General features: G+C 49.0%; 1 protein-coding gene across 4 annotated transcripts in view; it reads right to left on the bottom strand.

The window, feature by feature from the left end:
• Nucleotides 1–21057, bottom strand: part of SECISBP2L (SECIS binding protein 2 like) — an 877433-nt gene that overhangs the window by 549454 nt on the left and 306922 nt on the right. For all 4 annotated transcript variants that reach the window (XM_086958273.1, XM_086958272.1, XM_086958274.1 and 1 more), the window contains exon 10: nt 3036–3203. In XM_086958273.1, the coding sequence (XP_086814399.1) occupies nt 3036–3203 (168 nt within the window). The remainder of the gene's footprint in view (nt 1–3035; nt 3204–21057) is intronic.

Genomic DNA, 21057 nt, shown 5'->3' with positions numbered 1-21057 from the left:
TGATCTTCGGAGCGATCAATGTAGAAAGAGGGAGCTAACTTTGGGTCCAGGCAATTGAGTCTCTCCTCCTCCTTAGAAGATGAGGCAGAGTGAAAAACGTCAGTTGTGTGATGTAACAGCCGGCATGAAAGAGGTACAACCTTCGGCAGAGAAGAGGTTTGTGTCCAAAGAATCAGTCTGTCAGGGTAAAAGCTGGTAAAAGGAGCTTTAACTGAAAGAGCTTGAAGGCCGCTGACCCTTCCTGGCCAATGTAATGGCCACCAAAAGGCATTCTTCAAAGTAAGAAGTTTGAGTAGGCAACTATGCATGGGCTCAAATGATAAGCACATGAGTAACGTTAGGACCAAATTAAGGTCGATTGGGGCATGATGAAAGGGGTAGGAGGAAACCAGTCCAGCCAATCCTTCAGAAAATGAGTTACAGAGGATGACTTCAACAGTGAGGGAAAAAAAGCCAATATGGCTAAAAGGTAATAGTAAACTGTGTCCAAGGCAAAGCCTTGCCAGGCTAAGGGGTGAAAGCGAGTGAACCTAGGTAGGCAGGTAAGGCCTGGAGGCTTGCAAGAGGGGGATGTGAAAATGAAAATAAGCACCCTGCAAGTCTGACATATCCCCGGAAAACCCACTGGACTACAAACAGGAGTGACAATGGAGAGCCACTGTAGAGGCCATTACCATCTCTAGAAAGTCCACGGTGTCCAGCCCACATCTGATGGCCAATTTTGCTGCATCCACACATTCCACCAATACTTAGTTCAGGATGGCATGGACTTTTCAGGAAGCATTAGGGAGATGCTGCACCACCAAGACCCATAAAGCATGGGCATTTAGGCCCAAGAGACATGCAGAGTTCACTGACTGCAAAGCCAAGCTGGCAGAATAAAGAATTCCCTTCGTAAAGGTATCCATGCTTCTTGGATTCCTTATCTGGTGGGGTGGAAGGGATTGTGTTCAGGTTAACTTTGGCTGTTGAGACCTCTACCACCTGGCTCGCAGGCCAGAGCTGTTGGAAGAGGAAAGCCGGGTCTCCTCGGCTAAGATCATAGTGATGGGTGATCATGCGATGCACAGCGAGGTTTAGCTCAGGCCCCTTGGAGAACGTCAGTGAGGGTGAAATTAAAGGGGACCACATGTTTTGCAGAGCTCACCCCTGGGTGAAGCATCTCTGTAAAGACAAATGACTTGACCTTGACTACAAGCAGTTGTAGGCCAAGGACTTCTGCTGCTCTGCGCTTCACTGTTGCGAATGATGCGCCTACCTCCAAAACAAGGACCGGAGGGGAAAGCACGCTTGAGTCTGGGAAGGTGTCCAGTCCGCTGGCGTAACCCAGCTCTGTATACCAGATCTCTTCGTAGTCAGGGTCATCTCCAATGGGACCTTACCCTTAGCCTTCATCAGCCCCCTCAGCAAAGAAGGGCCTTCCAAAAGGCTGCAAGTCCCGGGGAGGATATGATCTGGATGGTGACAGTGTAGACATGGAGTGGCGTGGCTGATCAGAACTGAAGAGGTGTATAGGTTTGACGTTTAGGTAACGAAAGGCCCCGGGTATGGTGCTGGAGGGACTGGTGTCAGGAAGAGTATAGGCACCCGAAACTGTTTCAAGCTAGATTCAAGGGTGGATCTAGAACGGACGGTTGGCATCAATGGCGAAGCCGATGGCGGTAACCAAGTCGGGGCACCTCGCAGCTCTGTGGGAGAACAGGTGCTTCAGGAGGAGTCAGCAGCCTGAGGAAGATGTGCATTGTGTCATAGAACTCTTTCAACTTAGTGGGCGTCTCTTGGACTCCAAGGAACTTGGGGTAGCCCGGAGCGGGTCTTGGCGCAGCCTGTGCAGGTAGCATGTGGGAGCGGGTGCCTAGAAGCACGGCATTGAGATAGGGAAGCTGAAGAATGCTACAAATTCTACTAGAATCCACGCGACATGGAGGAAGAAGTCTTGGAAGATGGTTGTCCCTGGGAAATCTAACCCGGAACAGGACCAGGAGCAGTGCACAGCCTTCTTTTGCTGCACCACCAGAAGCTTCATCAGCCACTCGAAAATCGCCTTTGGGGTGCATAAACTTGCACTCTACGTAGGCTTTAGGATCTTGGTTTTGCAGAGGAAGTATCCCTAGCACACTAGAACCAATAGCTCAAAAATAAACAATAGAGTCAAAAAAGCTGGTAAAAAATGACCTAGGTAGTTCAACGGGTTCACACTGTTGGCATGGAAAGAAAGGAACTGATATTAGCTCGCCGGGGTGGTGCGTATATGGGCACTTATGACAGATATGGATGCCAACGCAGAACCACACATTGCCTTCTACTGTCACGCAGAGGTACTGCTCAAGATTTTCTGCTCAGTCTGCCGCCTGGGGAGTCTTTTTAGGTAAGGAATCTGCGGTTAGAAGTCTCTATCAGAAAAAATATCAGGTCACAGATCCCAGCATCTAAAAACACACAAAAGGGCTTATGTAGAGGTGTCACAATGCCATTCATCTCCCTGTTTTCTCGTGCAATACTGCGTCTTTTGAATGCAAATGGTGACCTCAGTTATTTGGGGTGCTTTAGCAGTACAACCAACAGTAATCATTCAAAAAAGTTAGTAGGAGTGCATATTTATTTACAGATCCATACTGTGATTGATATTAGTGGAAAAATCTAACTTGCTACTTTCATGAAAGTAAAAATTAGTTAGCAAATTCTTCCTTCACAGGTGTGTACTACTTTCATTGACATAATGAAGAAAACTGGCAATATATATTATTTGGGGGTGATGTTATGAACTGTTCTGCCAGAGAAGTAGTCATCTAGTCCACTTCTCAAACTGAACTGACACCTAAGCACCACCACATGTAGAAAATTGCAAGGACTAGAGATGTATTAGCGATCTGAAGTTAATCAATAGCTTTGTGTCTTCAGCAGCATGGTAAAAACTTCCTAATAATTGTAAAACAGGCCTCCACTGGAAGTACGTTAGAAGGTTACTAAATGTGGCATTGCACAACTAATCTGTTATAAATACAAATATTTTGCAAATAACAAATGCAACACACCTGAAGTTTTTTCTGCTCCATGCTGATCTCAGAATATTCTTGTGCTGTAGCCAGGGCTGCAGCCAGGGCTTTCTTCTTCTGACTTTTGGCACGTTTGGGCACAGATGTAGTTATAGGAATTGGAGTTTGAACGATATTGATTGGTGAATTGTCAGGCAAATCATCCATCTATAAAGTGGGAAGCAAAAAGACACATGCTGAAGAAACAGCTACAACTACAAAACAAATCATCAGTATCCATTTGAATTCCCTGTACTTTGAAGAACCACTCTAGTAATATGTAGCTCATTAAAATAAATATAATCCTTATGGCTATAAATAACCAAATACATAATGATAATCTTTAAACTGAATGAAAAGAAAAACAAAACATATCAGAATGGCTTATATGGACAACCAGTTATAGGCAACATCTGAAATCTCACATGTAGCACATGCATAATGAGCACAACAAAAACATCTGAATGTGTTCCACCTATGGCAAATGCTCATGCAGGAAACTGTACACATACATGACAAGAATGTAAGCACAAATCTATTGTCACCATGTAGCAACTAGAAGGCATATGGAGGAGAACACCAAATGGAGCTGAGAAAAATTCAGATTTATTACAGTCGGCAAAAAGCAAGCAGTTCTAATTTTACACCAAACTTAGCATGAAGACAGAACATATCTTAGAATGAATTCTTTCTATGTCTGTCCTTCCGTTTTGCAGTCTTTAAGAAGTGAGAAGTCAAAGATGAGTCCCGATCAAACTTCGGTTGTTTAGCAATTTATATTTTGCTCAGCCCACATTCGTCATCCACTAATTGATTTTAAATGTCATTCAGGAAGGTCGGGCGTGGCCAGGCGCCGAGGATGGCGGACGCGTACTGCTAATGCTCCGCGCCTCATCCCATGATTATCCTGGGCATCCTGCTGTGTTGAGGCTCTATCCGACCCCTGTGCCATGCCTGCTTGAGAGCACGCCGCCAAAAGAGGGTTCCCCGAGCCCTGAAATCGCCTCTCGACGGCCCTGGTAGCTGCGGCCAGCTCCACTGTGGAGGCCTGGGCATGGTCGCGAAGCCTCGTGGCTGACCCGCGCCAGACGGTTCTACTGCCTCCGAGTAAGGGGTGCCTCCGCAACGCTCCCGTGACTGCCTCGTGCTGCTGCCTTCTACCCTGGTGGTGCCGCGGGGGACGCCCTGCGATTTCTTCTGGCCTGAGCTAGCTGTTCGAGAGGCGAAAAGAGGTGCCTTCTGTTGGAGGACGATCGGGCCTGAGGCCCCTGCAAGGTCAGCTTACTGGGAGTGAGCGGCGGACCCATTGGATACCATTAAGTTGCGGCGCCTACATAGGGTGGGGGTCACACTGGGTCGGAGTGTCTGCGTGGGATTTGCCGGGGAGCTGGCCTTGCTGAGGGAAGCCACGGGGCCGGTCAGACCTGGGGCCCTTCTTTACCCTGGAATCGCGGGCTTCTCGCTGCAGCAAGTTGGTTCGCACATTGTGAGTCCCTCTACGGTGTGCTAGACGCCCGCAGTACGCCAGGTCTGGCCTTTGAGGTGTGCATCTGAGGGTGTGCTGGAGAGCCCTACCTTCTCCTGCTATTCCACCTGGCAAGTGGCGTCCTGTTGCGTACTGCCAACGGAGGGTCCTGTATCATGAGCGGGGACCGTGACAAAGGGTCTGAGACTAGAGACATCTTACCCACCACTGTTTACAAGCTATCGGCCGGGGTGTCGCCTGGCGCACACAGACACGTACGCTCTTCACAGGGCTACTCCTCTGCTGGGTCTACTGTGGAGGGAGCTTTGTCTTCTGGAGGTCTCCTGTGGTCGCTGACCCTGCGGAGGGTCACATTGCGGGTTGGTGGGAGACTGCATTCTGTAGAGTCTACTCTTGGTCCCAGGCGAGGCTTCTGACCTGAGGGCATAGCGGAGATCTAGCGTCCCAGCCTCATTTCCTATGAAGAGCGCATAGCAGATTGTCATGGCCTGCCTACGCAACCAAGTCTCTCGCAATGTGCTTCCTAGGGGCCAGACTGGGTCATCATTTGCGACCTCCAGAGCGATTAATCCGCCTGACATTGCCCCTAACTGGACTCTGTGCTGGAATCAGTGGAGTACATTGGCAGTGCCCTGGATCCGAACTGTACATCCTTGGAAGGTCGCATGGACACGATCATCTCAGATTTCACACTCCTTGAGCCGACCAACACAAACATTCAGACCGACTTCGCGAAGCGGAAACTGCACTAGCAGATCTCCGACCCCAGTCTCTGAATTGCTTGTCTGAACTCCAAGATCTATTGGACAGAGTTTGCACCCTGGAGGACAAGATGGATGATGCGGAGGGTCGCTCACGCCGAAATAATGTGCGTGTAGTTAATCTTCCTGAAGGGACGGAGGGGCAGGACCCAGAGACATTCACAGAGACCTGAATGAAGGAGCTCATGCCTCCCGGATCACTCTCACCACAATTTGTGGTGGAGCGTGCCCACCGCATACCTACTCGCAGGCCTCCTTCTGGGGCGCGCCCTCGCCCCTTCCTATGCAGAGTCCTGAACTTCAGGGACAGAGACGCTATACTACGAGAGCTAGGCAAACACCCCGGCGCTAAGGTGCAAAACATTTCAGTCTCTATCTTTCCTGATGATACTGCTCAGGTACAAAGGAGACGAGCCACCTTCACTGCCATCAAAAAGCTGCTTCGCGACCTAGATCTTCTCTACTCCTTGCTCTTCCTGGCCCGCCTGCGAGTTGTCAAGGATGGCTCTACAAAATACTTTCACTCTCTTGAGCACAGCTTTCCAAACTTTTCATGTTGGTGACACACCTTTTTGTGAAAAAATGTTCAGGGACACGGTAACGCGAGCAAGCCCAAACCACCTTAGGGGGGGTCGGGCCCCACACACAACCACCCCCACACACACCCACAACCCTACACACACCAGACCCCCCCACAAACTCCCCCCCACACATCCCACACACAACCGCACACATACCCACACAACCCCCCCACACACACACACAACCTGACACACACACAACCCCACGCAACCCCCCACACACACACACACACAACCCAACACACACACAACCCCCCCACACACACACAACCCCCCACACACACAACCCCATGCAAACCCCCCAACACACAACCCCATGCAAACCCCCCCACACACAACCCCACATACACCCCCACACACACAACCCCCCACACACACAACCCCCCCACACACACAACCCCCCACACCTCCCCAAACACACACACACACACCCCCACCCACACAACCCCACACACCCAAACACCCCCACATACAAACACACCCACACACACACACAACCCCACAAATACCCACAGAACCACACACTCACCCCCCAACCCCCACACACACACAGATGACCTTGCAGACTATGAGGAAGGGAACCCATATGACAGACAGGTGGAGGTGATGGGTTATGGACAGAGCACATAAACGGGTGACAAGTGTTTTTTCCGTCAGGAAAGGAAAGGATGGAATATTGTACATTAAAAGATCGGGATGATAAACAGACCATGACGCCTCTGAAGAAGGGAATGCACTTCCCGAAATGCATTAGGCTGTTACAATAAACGTCGTGGTTTGAGAAACCTGCTTTGGACTCCTATGCTTTTGTGAAAAACCAGAGTCAAGATGAAGATTGAATAAAATGAATTAAGCAAAAGTTAAGAGTGGATTAAACTAAATAGTTAAACAAAGAAGAATAAATGAGAGTAAAGAATGAAACTGATTCATTGGATTCAAACCAAGTCAGGGCTGTGCAGCCTGGTGGAATCAGTAAAAGGGTTCCTTCGTGGATTTATGGACAGAGCTGCCAACTTTGCAACAGGGGAACTCGGTTCCAGACTAGGCATCAGCTTAACATCCTGTGATTCTTGGCAAATCACTATTTTTCCCTGTGCCACAAAAATTAATGTGACCTCGTGTAAAGGACGTGGTGCTTAAGTAAAGTGCCTTAGGGAAGAGTTTTCTCCATAAAAAACAGCAGTCCCATAATCCACAAGGAATCCAGCAAAATGTTTCAGCTAGCTCAATGGAGTATCTAATATGTCTTGGTTGAGTTGACTACTAATCCTGAACCATTTCCATGTAAAATAATATTTTAGTCGTGCACACCAGAGACCCTCTTGCTTGTTCGGCACAGCCTCCACTGCAGTTCTCCTCATTTTATGACTTCCACGTTCTCCTCAACCTGCCATGGGAGGTTTAAAGTGCATGGAGCAGGTTGCAACTAAAGGCACCACTAGGAGGTAGGAAGTGTTAGTCAAAGTTAAAATATCACCACAAGACAGTGTGTTTCGTGTTCCATCTGCCTGTGGCAACAATGAGCAGCTGGTAGAATGAAGGTGATTCAGTGTATTGGGGGAGAGGAGTACTTGACACAGCAGACACTGATCAAGCCACAGGGAATGGCACCCAAACCTTTGCCCACAGCAGCAAGTTAACATGTAGCAGGCAATGCTGATTATGCCCAGACATCATAAACAGCGCCACAAGAGTGGTCATTTGATTAGACAGCCCTAGAAAGTGCCATCATCAGACTTTCAGGTCAGAAAGATGGTGCATCGGCCAAGCTGCATAGGAACAGGTTCACGATGGTGAAGGGCGCAACAAGAAGCATGATCTAGCAGGCAGGAAGGAGTAAAAAGATGGTGCATGGTGGATCAAGGAATGGCAATCTTTATCGCACTGGAATTGAAAAGCAGATACTACAGCTGCACTGGCTGAATGAGTGAGAGAGAAAGAATCAGCATCACAGATGCCTAGGAAAACTAGGAAACCTTGGGGAAGAGTATAGTCAGGAATAGGTAGTAAGTGCAAGAGATGCGCACAGGAGGACACAACTTGGAACTGCTACACAGCCAGATGTATTAGTCATGGAGGGGGACATAGAAGTGCAGATGGGCTATACATGGAGGAGGGTGGTCAATAAGGGGGGGTTTGCATGTTGTCAGCACGGCTCCCAAATTCTATCCGTTTGACAGTGGGCCGTGACGAGCATGCAAGGTTATGGAGAGAAAGCTTATTTGACAAGGTCCTAAAATGTAAATTACCTTTCAAATGTTTTCTATGACATACAGCACATTCTTTTGGTACGCTCTTACAAATGCAATTTGATAGTATGGAGATTCATGGTAAATCGATGTTTAGTTGAATGGGTGTATGTTCATTACTTCAAACATGTAGAAAGTTGGTTAAGAAAGACTGGTGATGATGAACAGGACTAATATAGAAATGTGTGCAATCTGCCGACACCAAGGCGGCTGAAAGGAGAAATGAAAGCCCTACCGCCCACACAATGCCCTTTTCCAGATAATACTTGACAACTGCTACAGTGGCTTCGGTTTGTATTTACCACTAGAATGTCAAACGATAAGGCCCAATGAATAATGTGGATGCAATGGAATTACACAGGTTTGTGTGGAATAGTTAAATCCAGATTGCTGCACTTTTTTTGCAGTATTATACAGCATCCCCTCGACCCAAAAGTATTGGAGCGCTTTACATGAGCACCAGTTACATTGCACGAGGACATATTCTTAAGTTGCACATGCACTTACGTTTCATATGAATTAGTTAGTTATTTACTTTTAGCATTCATACAATGCGGATCTAGCCACATGGGCAGCGGGAAACTTTGCAGAAAGACAAATAATAGTAAAATGAACAAAGGAGGTAGGTTAACGAAGAGAACCATGGGGAGAATTGGATTAGAAAAAAGCAGAGACTGTCCAGGGGAAAGCATTCATAGTTCAGTTCTGAACTGCTGAATTTTCGGTTCTTCCTGAGTCCTTGTTGGGCCTCAGGCCTTCAAGCAGGTTGTTCCAGAGATAGTGTACTTGAAGCGCTTCAATGAGAAGTGGAGTGAACTCTACTGGCACAATGTTTATTATATTTAGCACTTATTTCTGAAAGATAAGGATTTTCCACAACCAACAGCCTCTATATCCATCTTTTAGTCGTTTTCAATACGGCTCTATCCAGCCTAAATTCCATTTTCTCACCAATGTATTTACCAGTTGACAGGCAAGGTTGCTTTGAGAGGCCCACGCGTTGAAACTAAGATTTTTCTTGGCTCGCACATCTCTGTCCAAATCGAATTTCCTGGTCCGATGCCCTTGAGCCCAGCCTCTGGCAGTCTGAACAAGGATAACTGAATGCTAAACGGGGTGTATGTGTGTGTGTGTGTGGGGGGGGGGGGGTGTATAGGCCCTATCTCCACCACACATACACCCCGTTTAACATTCATGAGCAGAGGGCCGTCCAAGAACCACCTCAGCACACTCATACCCTCAGAAAACATACGAGACTTTCAAAGACCAAAACACGCGCATGCAGCAAAATGCATGCATATACCTCTCACACGTGGCATACGTGTCTGCACGCACATGACATTACACAAACTCGTACGTGCAGACGTGTCACACATAGAAGCATGTATATAACCATATACACAAATGCTTTATGCTTGTGAACATATGCACCCGAGTACTTCGCAGGTCTTTAAAAGACCATTTACATGTCAATGGGGCTTTGTTGTGAATCATCTGCCCCCATAGAGCAGAGTGTCTCGGAGTCCGCGCTGCTGCTGCAGACTCCGAGACACTCTTTAAAAGGAATTCCTCCTAATTAGCAGTTATGTGCTAAGTGCCCTGCCATCCTGCGACACACCCACCACTTGCAGGTGACACAGTACTGTGTCGGGACACAGAGTTTGGAAAGCTCTGCTCTTGAGGAACTGGGCCTGACGTCGGCACCCAAATCATCTGATGAGTCTCGGCCTCGCAAACGTCCTCTTGGAGGACAACGAAGAGGGGGCTAGGCCAAGACCATGGGACACGCAGTGACCGCCCCCAGTCTCGACCAAATCAGATTGGAACGTCAAGGAGCCCTGCGGGCGATGGCGGCCCTCCAGATCTCCGTCTCCAGCCGGCTGTGCTACATCTCCGCCCAGGTCCGGAGCTCCCGGTTCCACACCGGAGTGGTCCTTAGATACAGTTTTTACCCCGCTCAAGGGTGTCACCCCACAGACTGCGGATGGCATTATTTGACATTTGATTTACATTCCGATCAGACTGCCACAGGAATCCAAGACAAATGTGTTCGTTGCTTGCAGTTTCGCATGTTTTTTGGAGGTATTTGAAGAGGACAGATTATTCATGGTTTACTTCCTTCTACAGGTTCCCTTCTCTCCCAGACGTCCTGACATTAAATCAAATTGTGACTTCTAGGCTTGTTAAAACACCATAGAATTTCTATGATGCCTCGTATCCTGCTCCTCTGCGGTAATTCGAAGGGGATGGTCCTTACACTGATTCCTCTCGTTCGTTGGTCGCACTCTGTTCGCCCCCCCACCCCCAAAGTCAATCAACGACGACAGTTCCGTAGCCATGACTTGGCATGATTGTTTGGGCAGTTCCTCATGTTGGGGTTCCGCTCTTTTACTGTTGCAAGGTTGCTTACGACCTCATCTTATTGTTTCTCTTCCCCTGTATGAGTTGCCAGCCCCGCAGACCTGCCGCCTCCCCATCCATGGGAGCTCCCCTCATGGGGGCCCCGCAGTATCCGGATTGGGCACACTGACGTTAGTTGCCTTGATGACAGACCTTAATGTCCTTACTTTGAATGCCAAGGGCATCCAGACACCTAAGCGATACGCCATTTATGCCTATTTGCAGCGTCATAAGACGAGTATTGCATTTTGCCAGGAGACACATTTGGCAGCCTCAGTAGCCACCTGCCTGCGCAGACGTTGGAGTGGCCAGATATACAGCACCAATTACTCGTCCATGGCTAGAGGGGTGATGATATGGGTTAAGGCAGGGATCCCATGGGAAGAAAGGGCAGCCTTGGCAGACCCAATGGGGCGGTATGTCCTGATAGAACAGACTGAACAGCCAACCAATATTATTGGGTTCCCTATACGCCCCCAATGTTGCGCAGGGCACCTTCCTGAGTGACCTCTCAGACATTTTGCTCCAATGGAGAGACATCCCGTGGCTCCTGGGGTGGATTTTAAAGCAGTACTCGATGTCTCCCTTGATCGCTTCTTCCTCCCCCCTCACTAATACTACAGCCTCCTCCAATGCTCGCCTTTTAAACACATGGTTAGGTAATTGGGCCCTTTCCGATGTTTGGCGGGAACGAAATCCTCACTCCAGAGGATACTCATTTTATTCCCCATTCCGTAAGCTACATGTGCGCCTGGACCATGTACTCGCATGCGCAGCCCTCCTCCCTTTGATACAAGCGACAGACTATCTTGGTCAGACACACTCAGATCATAATCCCTTGTTAAAGCGCCTGGTCTGGGGAGCGTCACCTCCTCCGGTTCCGGCCTGGCGCCTACAGACTGCAGCTTTGGAGGACCCCCCCTTCCGAGGCTCGCTGGAGTCTACAATAGTCAACTACTTTGCACTTAATACCGGTTCCATAGACCCAATCCTCACTGAGTGGGAGGCTTTTAAGGTGGTCGTTAAGGGCCATTATCTGGGTCAGACTTGGAGCATTCGCAGGCAGTTGGACACCTCAATGACCCGCATTGAGGACTGAGGACCAGTTGCTCCAGCTCGAGTCGCAGGTTGTCACTGACCCGACATGGCAGCAGCACCTCAATTCCGCCCATGCCGAGCGGGAGACACTTCTAGATCGCCTGCGCTGCCATAACTATTAGGCGCATTCGACCCGCTACCATTCGACCGCAGACAAAGCCGGACGGCTACTGGCCTACTTGATTAGACCGGAACATCCCCAGCAGCCCATACAGTTCCTCCTAGACGACCTCGGCCAAGAACGAAACACTCAGGGAGAAAGTCACGCACTTTTGCCTGAACACTACACTCGCCTCAACAACACACTCCTGAGGTAATGCTCGCGAGGTGGGATCCTTCCTGGCACTGTGGAGTTACCTACTCTATAGCAGAGTAAGTAATACGGGATGCCTTGCGTGCCTTGTCCTCGGGTAAAATCCCAGGACCAGACGGACTCCCAATGGAAATTTTCAAAACGTACGCGGAACATTTGGTGCCGCAACTGCACTGGTATTCCTGGAGGCATTCTTGTAAGGGAAGTTGCCCCCATCGTTATCTACGGCTAATGTGGTGTCCTTATTGAAACCTGGTAAGGACCCCACGTCTCCTTGCTCTACCGGCCGATTGCTATATTGAATTCGGATTATAAGATCCTGGTGAAGGTCTTGGCCAACCGCCTAGCGCCCACTTGTCCCTGAACTAGTACATTCTGACCAGAATGGATTTGTTCCACAGCGTAGTACAGCCCTGAACCTACGCCGCTACTTTCAGGTCGCGGAATAGGCCCCAACCATCTGGCCGCGCTCCGGTTGCATGGCATTAGACCTTGAGAAGGCCTTTGACTCCCTGGCCTGGAATTTTCTATTTGCTGCCCTGACAAGTTTTGGAGTTGGTCCCTACTTCCTCGGCTTAATATAGTTGTTATACAGTAATCCATCAGTCCAGGTTCGAACGGGCCCATATATTTCAGATCCAGTCCGGGTACAACGTGGGACACGGCAGGGATGCCCTTTGTCCCCGCTTCTTTTTGCGTTAGCGGAGGAGCCACTGGCGGCTCATGTCCGCACGCACGTAGATATGGGGATCGAACTAGGAGATGGCAAACACACCATTTCGCTGTACACGGACGATCTATTAATATACGCCAGTGACAATCATTATATTCCCCATTCCCTTGATCGAGCCCTTAGCCTTTTTGCGCGAGCCTCCGGGCTGCACGTCAACCCGACAAAGTCCATACTCTCCCCGTTCTTAGGAAATGTCCCGGATCCGGGCTACACACTCGGGGGCACCAGTGGCCTGCTGCACTGATCCTTTTCGTTACCTAGGGGTCCAGGTTTATCGAGCCAAGGCTGACCTCTTTGACGGAAACGTTGTCCGCGCTACCACGGCGATTCGGTCTCAGATGGGGTTCTGGAAGACCCTCCCATTGGCAATCTCTGGCAGAATCGCCTTTGATAAGATGGTGGTTCTCCCCCGCCTCTTCTATTAATTTGCCACCCTGCCCTCAATATCTCGCCCCCCTTCTTTAAGAAATGGGTAAGTGTAGTGCAGGGTCTTATATGGGGAACCTCACGCCAGAGAGTATCCATGGGAAAACGTTATCTGCCTACTGAGTTGGGCGGCCTTGCGGTGCCCAATTTCGAACACTACTACCTAGCCTCCCAGCTGCAATGGATTGCCAGATGGATGTCCTCCAGTTACCTGCTAGATACGGCCTCTATGCAACCGCAGCTATCACTGAAAACCCTCCTCCAGATTTTTCACCCTTGCTCCACACTTAGACCCCCAGATACTTTTCTCCTCACTGTAGCACACAAATGTTTCCGTAGGAGTCTTTTCCTCACTAGGACCACCATCCCGTACGCACCCGCCATCCCGCTATTGGGAACTCCACGGGGGGACACCTACACGACAGCGGCAGAGTTACATCACTGGACCTCGGAGGGGATACAGGATGTGGGGGACCTCTTTCAAGAAGGCACTCTCATTCCATTCCAGGAACTTGTAGCAGGGGAGAATATGCATTGGGGCAGTTCTTGCTACACAGAACACTCCTATCTCCCCATTTGGACGTTAAAATCAAAATGGGGTGCGCTGGCTCAGGAACCTCCCATACATCACACACTGCAGTATCTTCATGTGATGGGAAGAGGGAAACATCTTACGCACTGGTTTGCATCTTCACTTCGACAACACACGGAAGCAGACCTCACCCGACTTCGACTCCACTGGGAGGGGGCATTGGGTAGGGCAGATAGGGAATGGCTGGCTGCTCGTGGCGGTCCGACCCACATCCCTCGGAATCAACGATTTCGGCATATACAATTTTTCATACTCCATCAGTCCTACCTACCCCAGCCTGCATCAACCAGTATTTCCTCTGCATAGATGCGGCTTGTCCCTGCTTCCGGCAATCGGATGCTGACCCAGTACATATGCTTTGGGGGTGCCCAGTCCTGACTGATTATTGGAGTACTGTGACCACTACTCTCAATAGCTGCACTCCCCGCACCATTCCCCCGACCTGGGAAGCCCATGTAATCTCTTCAGCAGAAACAAGAAATACAGAGCGGCCACACAGTTTGCAGACCTTGGTCTGATAACGGCCAAACGCTTGCTTACCAAGTGGTGGCAGTCCCCCCTGCACCCGCATCCCCTTGCTTGGCGCAGACCCCTACTCAACTGGGCGAGGGCGGAGGGTGCAGTACTTGCGCAGGGAGGACTTGCTTGGCATTCGTATGTTCCCCCTGACGCCTCAATGGGATGCGATGGTTTCCAAACTTTCGAGGGCAGACACGGGCACGGGATCCCCAATTGCGTCACAGAGGAGCATCACAAAGTATCAACCCCCCCATTTCCCCCTCCCTGACACTGACGTAAATATGGAATAAAACCGACACTCGGGCAGTCACTGCCTCTGTGCCACGGATTCCTGCTACTACTATGCCTTGGAGGTGTCTGAGGCCCCCTAGCGAATTTAGATATGGCGGCATGTCTTACACGACTCTTCCCTACCCTTCCATTGCTTTTGTTGTCCTCATTTTGTTGTACCCTATGTCCCAGGTTATGTTTGAACTGCATTGTTCCTGTACTACTCGCGTACCACCTGATGTATAGAATTAGCAGCACCGCTTTGTCCTTTCTTGAGAGATTGCTATAAGCTTGGTTGTATTAACACACCCGGAATTTGCATTGTCATGTCATTGCTAGCCTAAGTGTACCCTACTGCTGGCAAATAATAACCCCCCCCCCCCTTTTAGGTCTCGCGACCTATCAATGCGCGCAAGCGCATTGAGCGGAGCGAGAATTCAAGTGCTCAAAATCCTCGTGAAACCACGGGCTTTTTGCTGCGGTTTTCTTCGAGTTCACGTGGCCACAGGCACGCGCTTTTGGGCCATAAACTTGCATTTCTCCTCCCCCTCCCCAGCCAGCTTCCCCCAGGCCGTAGCAGCACTCCTCCCACACCTTTGAAGTGAAGCTTAGCTTCACTTCAAAGGCCCCTGCTGCTTCACACCGTGTCGCATTTCTCCTCCCCCCTCCCCTTCTCTGCCTTCCCTCCGTCTTGTTTGGGAAGAGGAAGTTAGTCCAAATAGTAATTTCTGTACCTTTGAGATAGTGTACCCGTTTTTAAAAACATCGCACCTCTACTAGCACATTCCTATGCCATGTAGTTTATACTTTTGGACCACTCTTACACCGGAGCTTCATGGTGCAGACTTGTAACACAACAGCAATTAAAAAGAAAACTAAAATTGTAATTTAAACCATCCAGACTTGTCACCAATGTTCAAAAACGGAGCCTGGCTTCTTCTCTTTCGAGTTTTCGGAAATCGTCCTGTTTTAAGCTCTGGCCTCTTGAGCCACTGTCCCCTTAAACTATGTTTAACAGGGTGCACCCTCGTCCCCATTTTCCTTTTGAACTCCTGCTTTGTCCATTTTCTATACCTTTCTAAAGGCACGCTTTTTGTAAATTGACTCAATCCTAGGTTATGCAAGTGTGTGTCCTTTTAAATGTTTGTTGCGCACTATTGTTTTGTACTGACCATAGCTATATACGGTGTCCTGGTGGATTAAATAGATTGGAATACCAACTACTGCTCAAACGTGATCCGTATGTACAGGGTAGCAAACCGTGTAAATGAACCTCAACATACTGTCTGTTCGCACTGCGGATCAATGCCGGTTCAAAGTACATCGTTTATTGTGATATTAATTTGGGCTTTTACAGAGGACTGGCCTTGACATAAGGGCGCGACAAAAGGTGGTGGTAGCAAGAAGTAAAGTGTCCCAGAGACAGTCAATCAACAGGGAGCCTAGACCACGGCCCTACTGGCATTCCAGAGGTCACAGCGTTTCGAGCCCTCTCCCAATTTCAGCTTATACTAGCAGCCCGTGCCCTCCACGTGGCTGTACAGCAATGAAATGGCGAACAGTGTAATTATTATTATTACCCATGAATACTGCGCCTCTATCAGTCTGTTACGTACGGACTTACATGGCTGCGACGTCCGGTGGTTACTGTGATGTGATTACAGAGGCCCGCCGCATCCCTCAGGCCAGCTCCGGACAGGAGCCCACGGGTGGGGGTCACGGGCAGCGAGCGTACCAGCCTGGGCGCAGGGCACAGTGCCCACTTTCCGCAGGAGCATGGTCGGCTCCACCTGCATTGCAGTAGCTGTCAGCCGGGTGCCCAGCCCCCTTTCCTGGCTGTGTTCGCCGAGCGGCGGCTGCTCACCGCAGAGCGGGAGGGGCCGGAGGACTGGCAGGCGTGCAGCTTTCCAGCAGCAGGGCTCGTTCCTTCGAGGCGCTCGGTATCAGTTTCATCCTTCATTCACGCGTCCCTTTCACACCGATAGTTTGGGGGTGCTGTGCACGTGACTAGTCCTTCATTCATCATTCTTCGACATCTGCGTTCTTTTAGCGTCAATCATTTATTTGACGACCTGTCCCTGCGTGCCAACGGTTCACTCCCCCCTACGTGTGTGAACGCGATTAATCCGCTCATTCATTCGTTACCACCTCAGTATTTTCGAACGGTTCTGAATCATACCACTGAAAAAAATCAATAAAAATGAGGTGACCAGACGTTCCGGATTTCACAAGATTATCCAGGTGTCCCGAAGCTGTTCTTAATTTTAAATACATGTCCCGGTTTTTTGGGACTAAGGGCCAGGTCAGAATTAAAATTCACAGGTATGCTTTACTTTTACAAGGTCCTCTGAAGTCTGAAATAATTCCAGTAATTTATCTGTCTGTCAAGCAGCCCACAAGGAAGTCGGCTGCATGCTTCGAGAGGGAGGAGGGAGGAGGGGGAAGGGAGGGGGGGTAGGGGGGGACACAAACTTGCAAGGCCATTCAAACAAGCACTGGCGTTGCCAATAGGTCTTGCAGTAGGAAAGTTGGAGCTATTGGCTTTGTAAATGACAAAGCCCTTTATGTTTTTAAAATGAAAACAAAAATAAAAGGCATTGTTATTTGCAATTGTAATAGCTCCAACTTTCCTACTGCGAGACCTATTGGCAACGCCAGTGCTTGTTCTTTCCAGTTTACTGCATGAGTGCTGTTTTGACTAATGTTTTACTGATCAATGTGCAAAACAAACAAAAAAAAGGTTAATAAAAACGATTTATACAAAAATTAAATGGCATTCAGGATGCATGGAATTTCACTACAGCACCTACATAAAGCTATTTAATTGGTACAGCATTCAAATGAGCCTGTACAGGGCTATCACTTTTTATGCTTTGGCAATTGCTGCAAAGCACAGAGGATTAACTGCCAATGCCTTCCTGTGGAGGCTACTTCATCCACTTTACACTGATAGCATTCAATCGATAGGCAGATGTTCTGTCGTCAAAAGATCCTGGACATCGGCAAACAGGGCAGGTAAGACTAAAGCTTACTGATTTCTGTACCCTTTCCTCACCTCCTTACAGTCTCCCATTCTGCCAAATGTACTGTTCTGCGCTACCATGTCCTCTCATCCACTGCCACCTTCCTAGAGCATACTCACTATACCCTTCTGTTGCAACATCAGCACCACACATGGACACATACAAGGTTTCTGGCCTACAAGGCCTGTACCAATTTGCCTGTACCACACTCCCATATGCACCTTCTTTGGTAGGATACATTCTACCACAAGGGACAACAAAGTGGTGATACTGAACCACAGTGCCCTGCGGATGCACTTGAATGACTGAATTAATGAAAAGGCATTTCTAAAGTGCGTGGCTGCCCTGGGGCATCCCAGCGCTAACAACGGTGCAGCTTCAACTCCGGACAGTTTATGAGAAACGGATACGTTTTTTATAGTTTACGAAAAATCTAGTAATTTGGCTCAAGGCAGATACGAAGGGGAAGGAGGTTCAACAACTTAACAGCATTGTACGAGAAGCGACGCCCTCCACTTTGTGTTTTTTCTTATTTTTGGGACTAATGTCAATTGTTTATTATCTGACCTCAGGGACCTATTAGAGCGATAGGGTTGAATGATGGAGCTGATAATTGGTGGGCCCTTGCCGGAAAGTGCTTTATGTGTAATACACAGAGCTTTAAACTGGATTCTCTCCTGGATAGGAAGCCAGTGGAGCACGACGAGTGCAAACCTAGCTGAAAGGCGTTTGGGGGTATTCGTGAGCAGACGTGCTGCGCAGTTTTGCACGATCTGCAATTTTTTGGTGGTAAGGTGTGGGGCTCTCAAGTATAGGGCGTTAGCATATTCAAGGCATGATAATATCAATGCGTGGACTAGCAGTCTTCTAGCAGAAAAAGGTAACAGGGGGTGGGATCTTTCTTAGCATTATTAAAATCCCATAACAGCAGGCTTCAACCTTACCAGCTTGCTCCTTGAAATCAAGATTGCTGTCCATCCATGAGGAAGCAAGGTTCAGGGGTGTCCCTATACAGTAGATTTAGGGGTGTTACAGGTAGGTAAAAGGTTGAGACCAATGGGTCCCTTCCCTGGGGTGGGTACACCAGTGGGAGGGGGGAATAAGCCTTTCCATGGTTGGCTGAGTCCCTCCCATCTGCAAGATGGCGCTGACTGAGAGTAGTACTTCACAGAGCCTCCCCCACTTGAGGGGTGGTGTTGGCAGAGGTGGGCACACCTCTCTTCCTCTCTTGTTTATCCCGCCGGTTCTCCCACCCAAAGTGGGGGTCGGGACCAGTTGCCCATTCTGTATAAGGAGGCTTGGCACCTCATCCCAGGATGTGCATTGTTTCAGGCCCTCGAGAGCATCAGGCTCTCGACCCAGGGATCCAGAAACATGTCTGGTGGCGGCAGCTGAAAGCAGCGACCCAGCCTGGACACTAGTGGTAGGTTAGTTTAAGGGGCATCTCTAAGATGCCCTCTGTGTGCATTTTTTGTGTGGGTTTAATGTGCTGAGCAGTTTGATACCAAACTGCTCAAGTTTCAGTGTAGTCATTATGGTGCTGTGGAGCTTGTAATGACAAACTCCCAGCGCCATATGCATTTAATGGCAGCACTGCACTTACAATGTCTAATAATGGAATTAGACACTGTAAGGGTACATGGCTCACGCACCTGTACCCTCACCACTGGTATAGTGAACCCAGCTAGAGAGGTGGCTGATCTATGCCAGGGCAGTGGGTTGTAGGCATGGCACACAGATGTGTGCCATGTCGACTCTTAACTTTGACCTGCACCAAAACACGCAGCCTGCAAAGGCAGTGTGTGAATGTGAAGGTACTGGACCTCTAAGGGTGGCACAGTAAGTGCTGTAGCCCTTAGAGGCTGTCTCTAGTCACAGTGCCCTGGGTACCTGTGGTACCATTTCCCAGGGGCTGACCCGTGGCCGGAGATGCCAATTGGGTTTAGGGAAAGAATATAGGCTCCGGGTACCTGGTTAGCAAGAGCCCAGGGCACACTCCGTCAAAGCACATCAGCAATTCAGCAAACAGTGGGGGCAACCATGCAGAAAGAGGGCACTTTCTCACAATAGCCAGTTGCCAAAGTAAGAGAAGACAGGTACCCCCAACAGTGTGCGCCAACCAACGCCATCAATTTCGTGAACACCAGAGGGGCACTGGGGAGCACTGCAAATTGAAAATGCTCCTGGCCTATCATGCACCACAGGTAAAGCTTGTTTGCCAGCAGAGGAGGGATGTGAAAATAAAAGTACTGCAGGCCCAATACCACCTTCCAGTCTCCAAAGTCTAAGACACACATAACCAGGGCTAGGATGCACATCTTGAATTTGTACTTCCTCAGGAAGGCTTTGAGGAGGTCAAAATTTTGAAACACCTGTCTTTCAGCAGAAGAAAGTAGGAAGAGAAACACAGGAGTAACAAGTTGTTTCTACCTCCGAGTCCGGAACCATCTCTATTACTCAGTTAGGCAAAAGGGCATGCAATTCCTGTCTCAAGACATACTTGTGGTCCTCCATCAGCAGGCAGGTGGTAAAAGGTGCAGCAGGGTAGAAAAGAACGGAAGGGCATAGGCCCTGTGAACAATTTGGAAGACTCACTTGTTTATTGTAGGGGGCCTGCCACCCTTGGAGGAAATATCAGATCTGCCACCGACAGGGTGGCTGAGTGATACTAAAAACAAACATGTGGCAACTGAAGCCACTGGAGGGGTAGGGGACGGAAATACGGATTGTGCCTGCTGTGCTAGTTGTCTGCGAAACCATGAACTCTGCCACAAGATGGCTTAAAAAAAAAGCTTGTTGGGTTGGTGGAGCAGTCTAGCGCCAACAAAAGAGGTAACCTGTACAATAGCCACAGATTGTTGTGGGAATTCCCTTGTGGGAGCAGAAAGGCACAAAGAACATGCTGTATCTCTGTCTTGGAGCGTTTCAAGGAGAGCAAAGTCTGCTTTGCCACCACAAAGATTAAATCCTGATGACAGCATTATCATTAAAGATGCCTAGACATCCCCAGAAAATGCCTCAGACCTCATCCAGGCATGGCAAAGAAAGGCCACACTCGCTCCTTAGAACAATTTTCAAATGGTCACCACTTAATACCCGAAAATATGCCACACAAGCCCTAAAATACAGCAAGCTGGACTACGGAAAAGCACTGTACGAACACAAGTTACTTACCTGTAACTGTAGTTCTCCAGTATTGGAAGCTTTCATAGATTCACATGCCTGGATCATTTCCAGTCGTCGAGACGGGGTTCTCCGGTATATAAAAAAGAAATGCTTAGCAGGATAGCAAACTGAAAAGGGGCCTAGGCCCATTTCCCTTTTGCAACCCATAACCTTCATTATGTAAAAGAAACCAAATTTGTCCCTGAACCAATCGGAGCCTCTGACCCGCTTGAACACTCCTGAGAGAAACCTTTGCCCCTCCGATTTTCCTGCACTTGTGCCTTAGACATCTTTTGTGCGAAATCCAAGGTGAGCTTCTCAGGGGAGGAGGGTGGGTCGCATGTGAATCTATGAAAACTTCCAATACTGGAGAACTACAGTTACAGGTAAGTAACTTGTTTTCTTA

Source organism: Lissotriton vulgaris, chromosome 2_1 (genome assembly GCF_964263255.1).
Source record: "Lissotriton vulgaris chromosome 2_1, aLisVul1.2, whole genome shotgun sequence".
Classification (NCBI taxonomy): Eukaryota; Metazoa; Chordata; class Amphibia; order Caudata; family Salamandridae; genus Lissotriton; species Lissotriton vulgaris.
The sequence above is the reverse complement of the archived record's forward strand: the minus strand, read 5'-3'. Positions and strand labels throughout refer to the sequence as shown.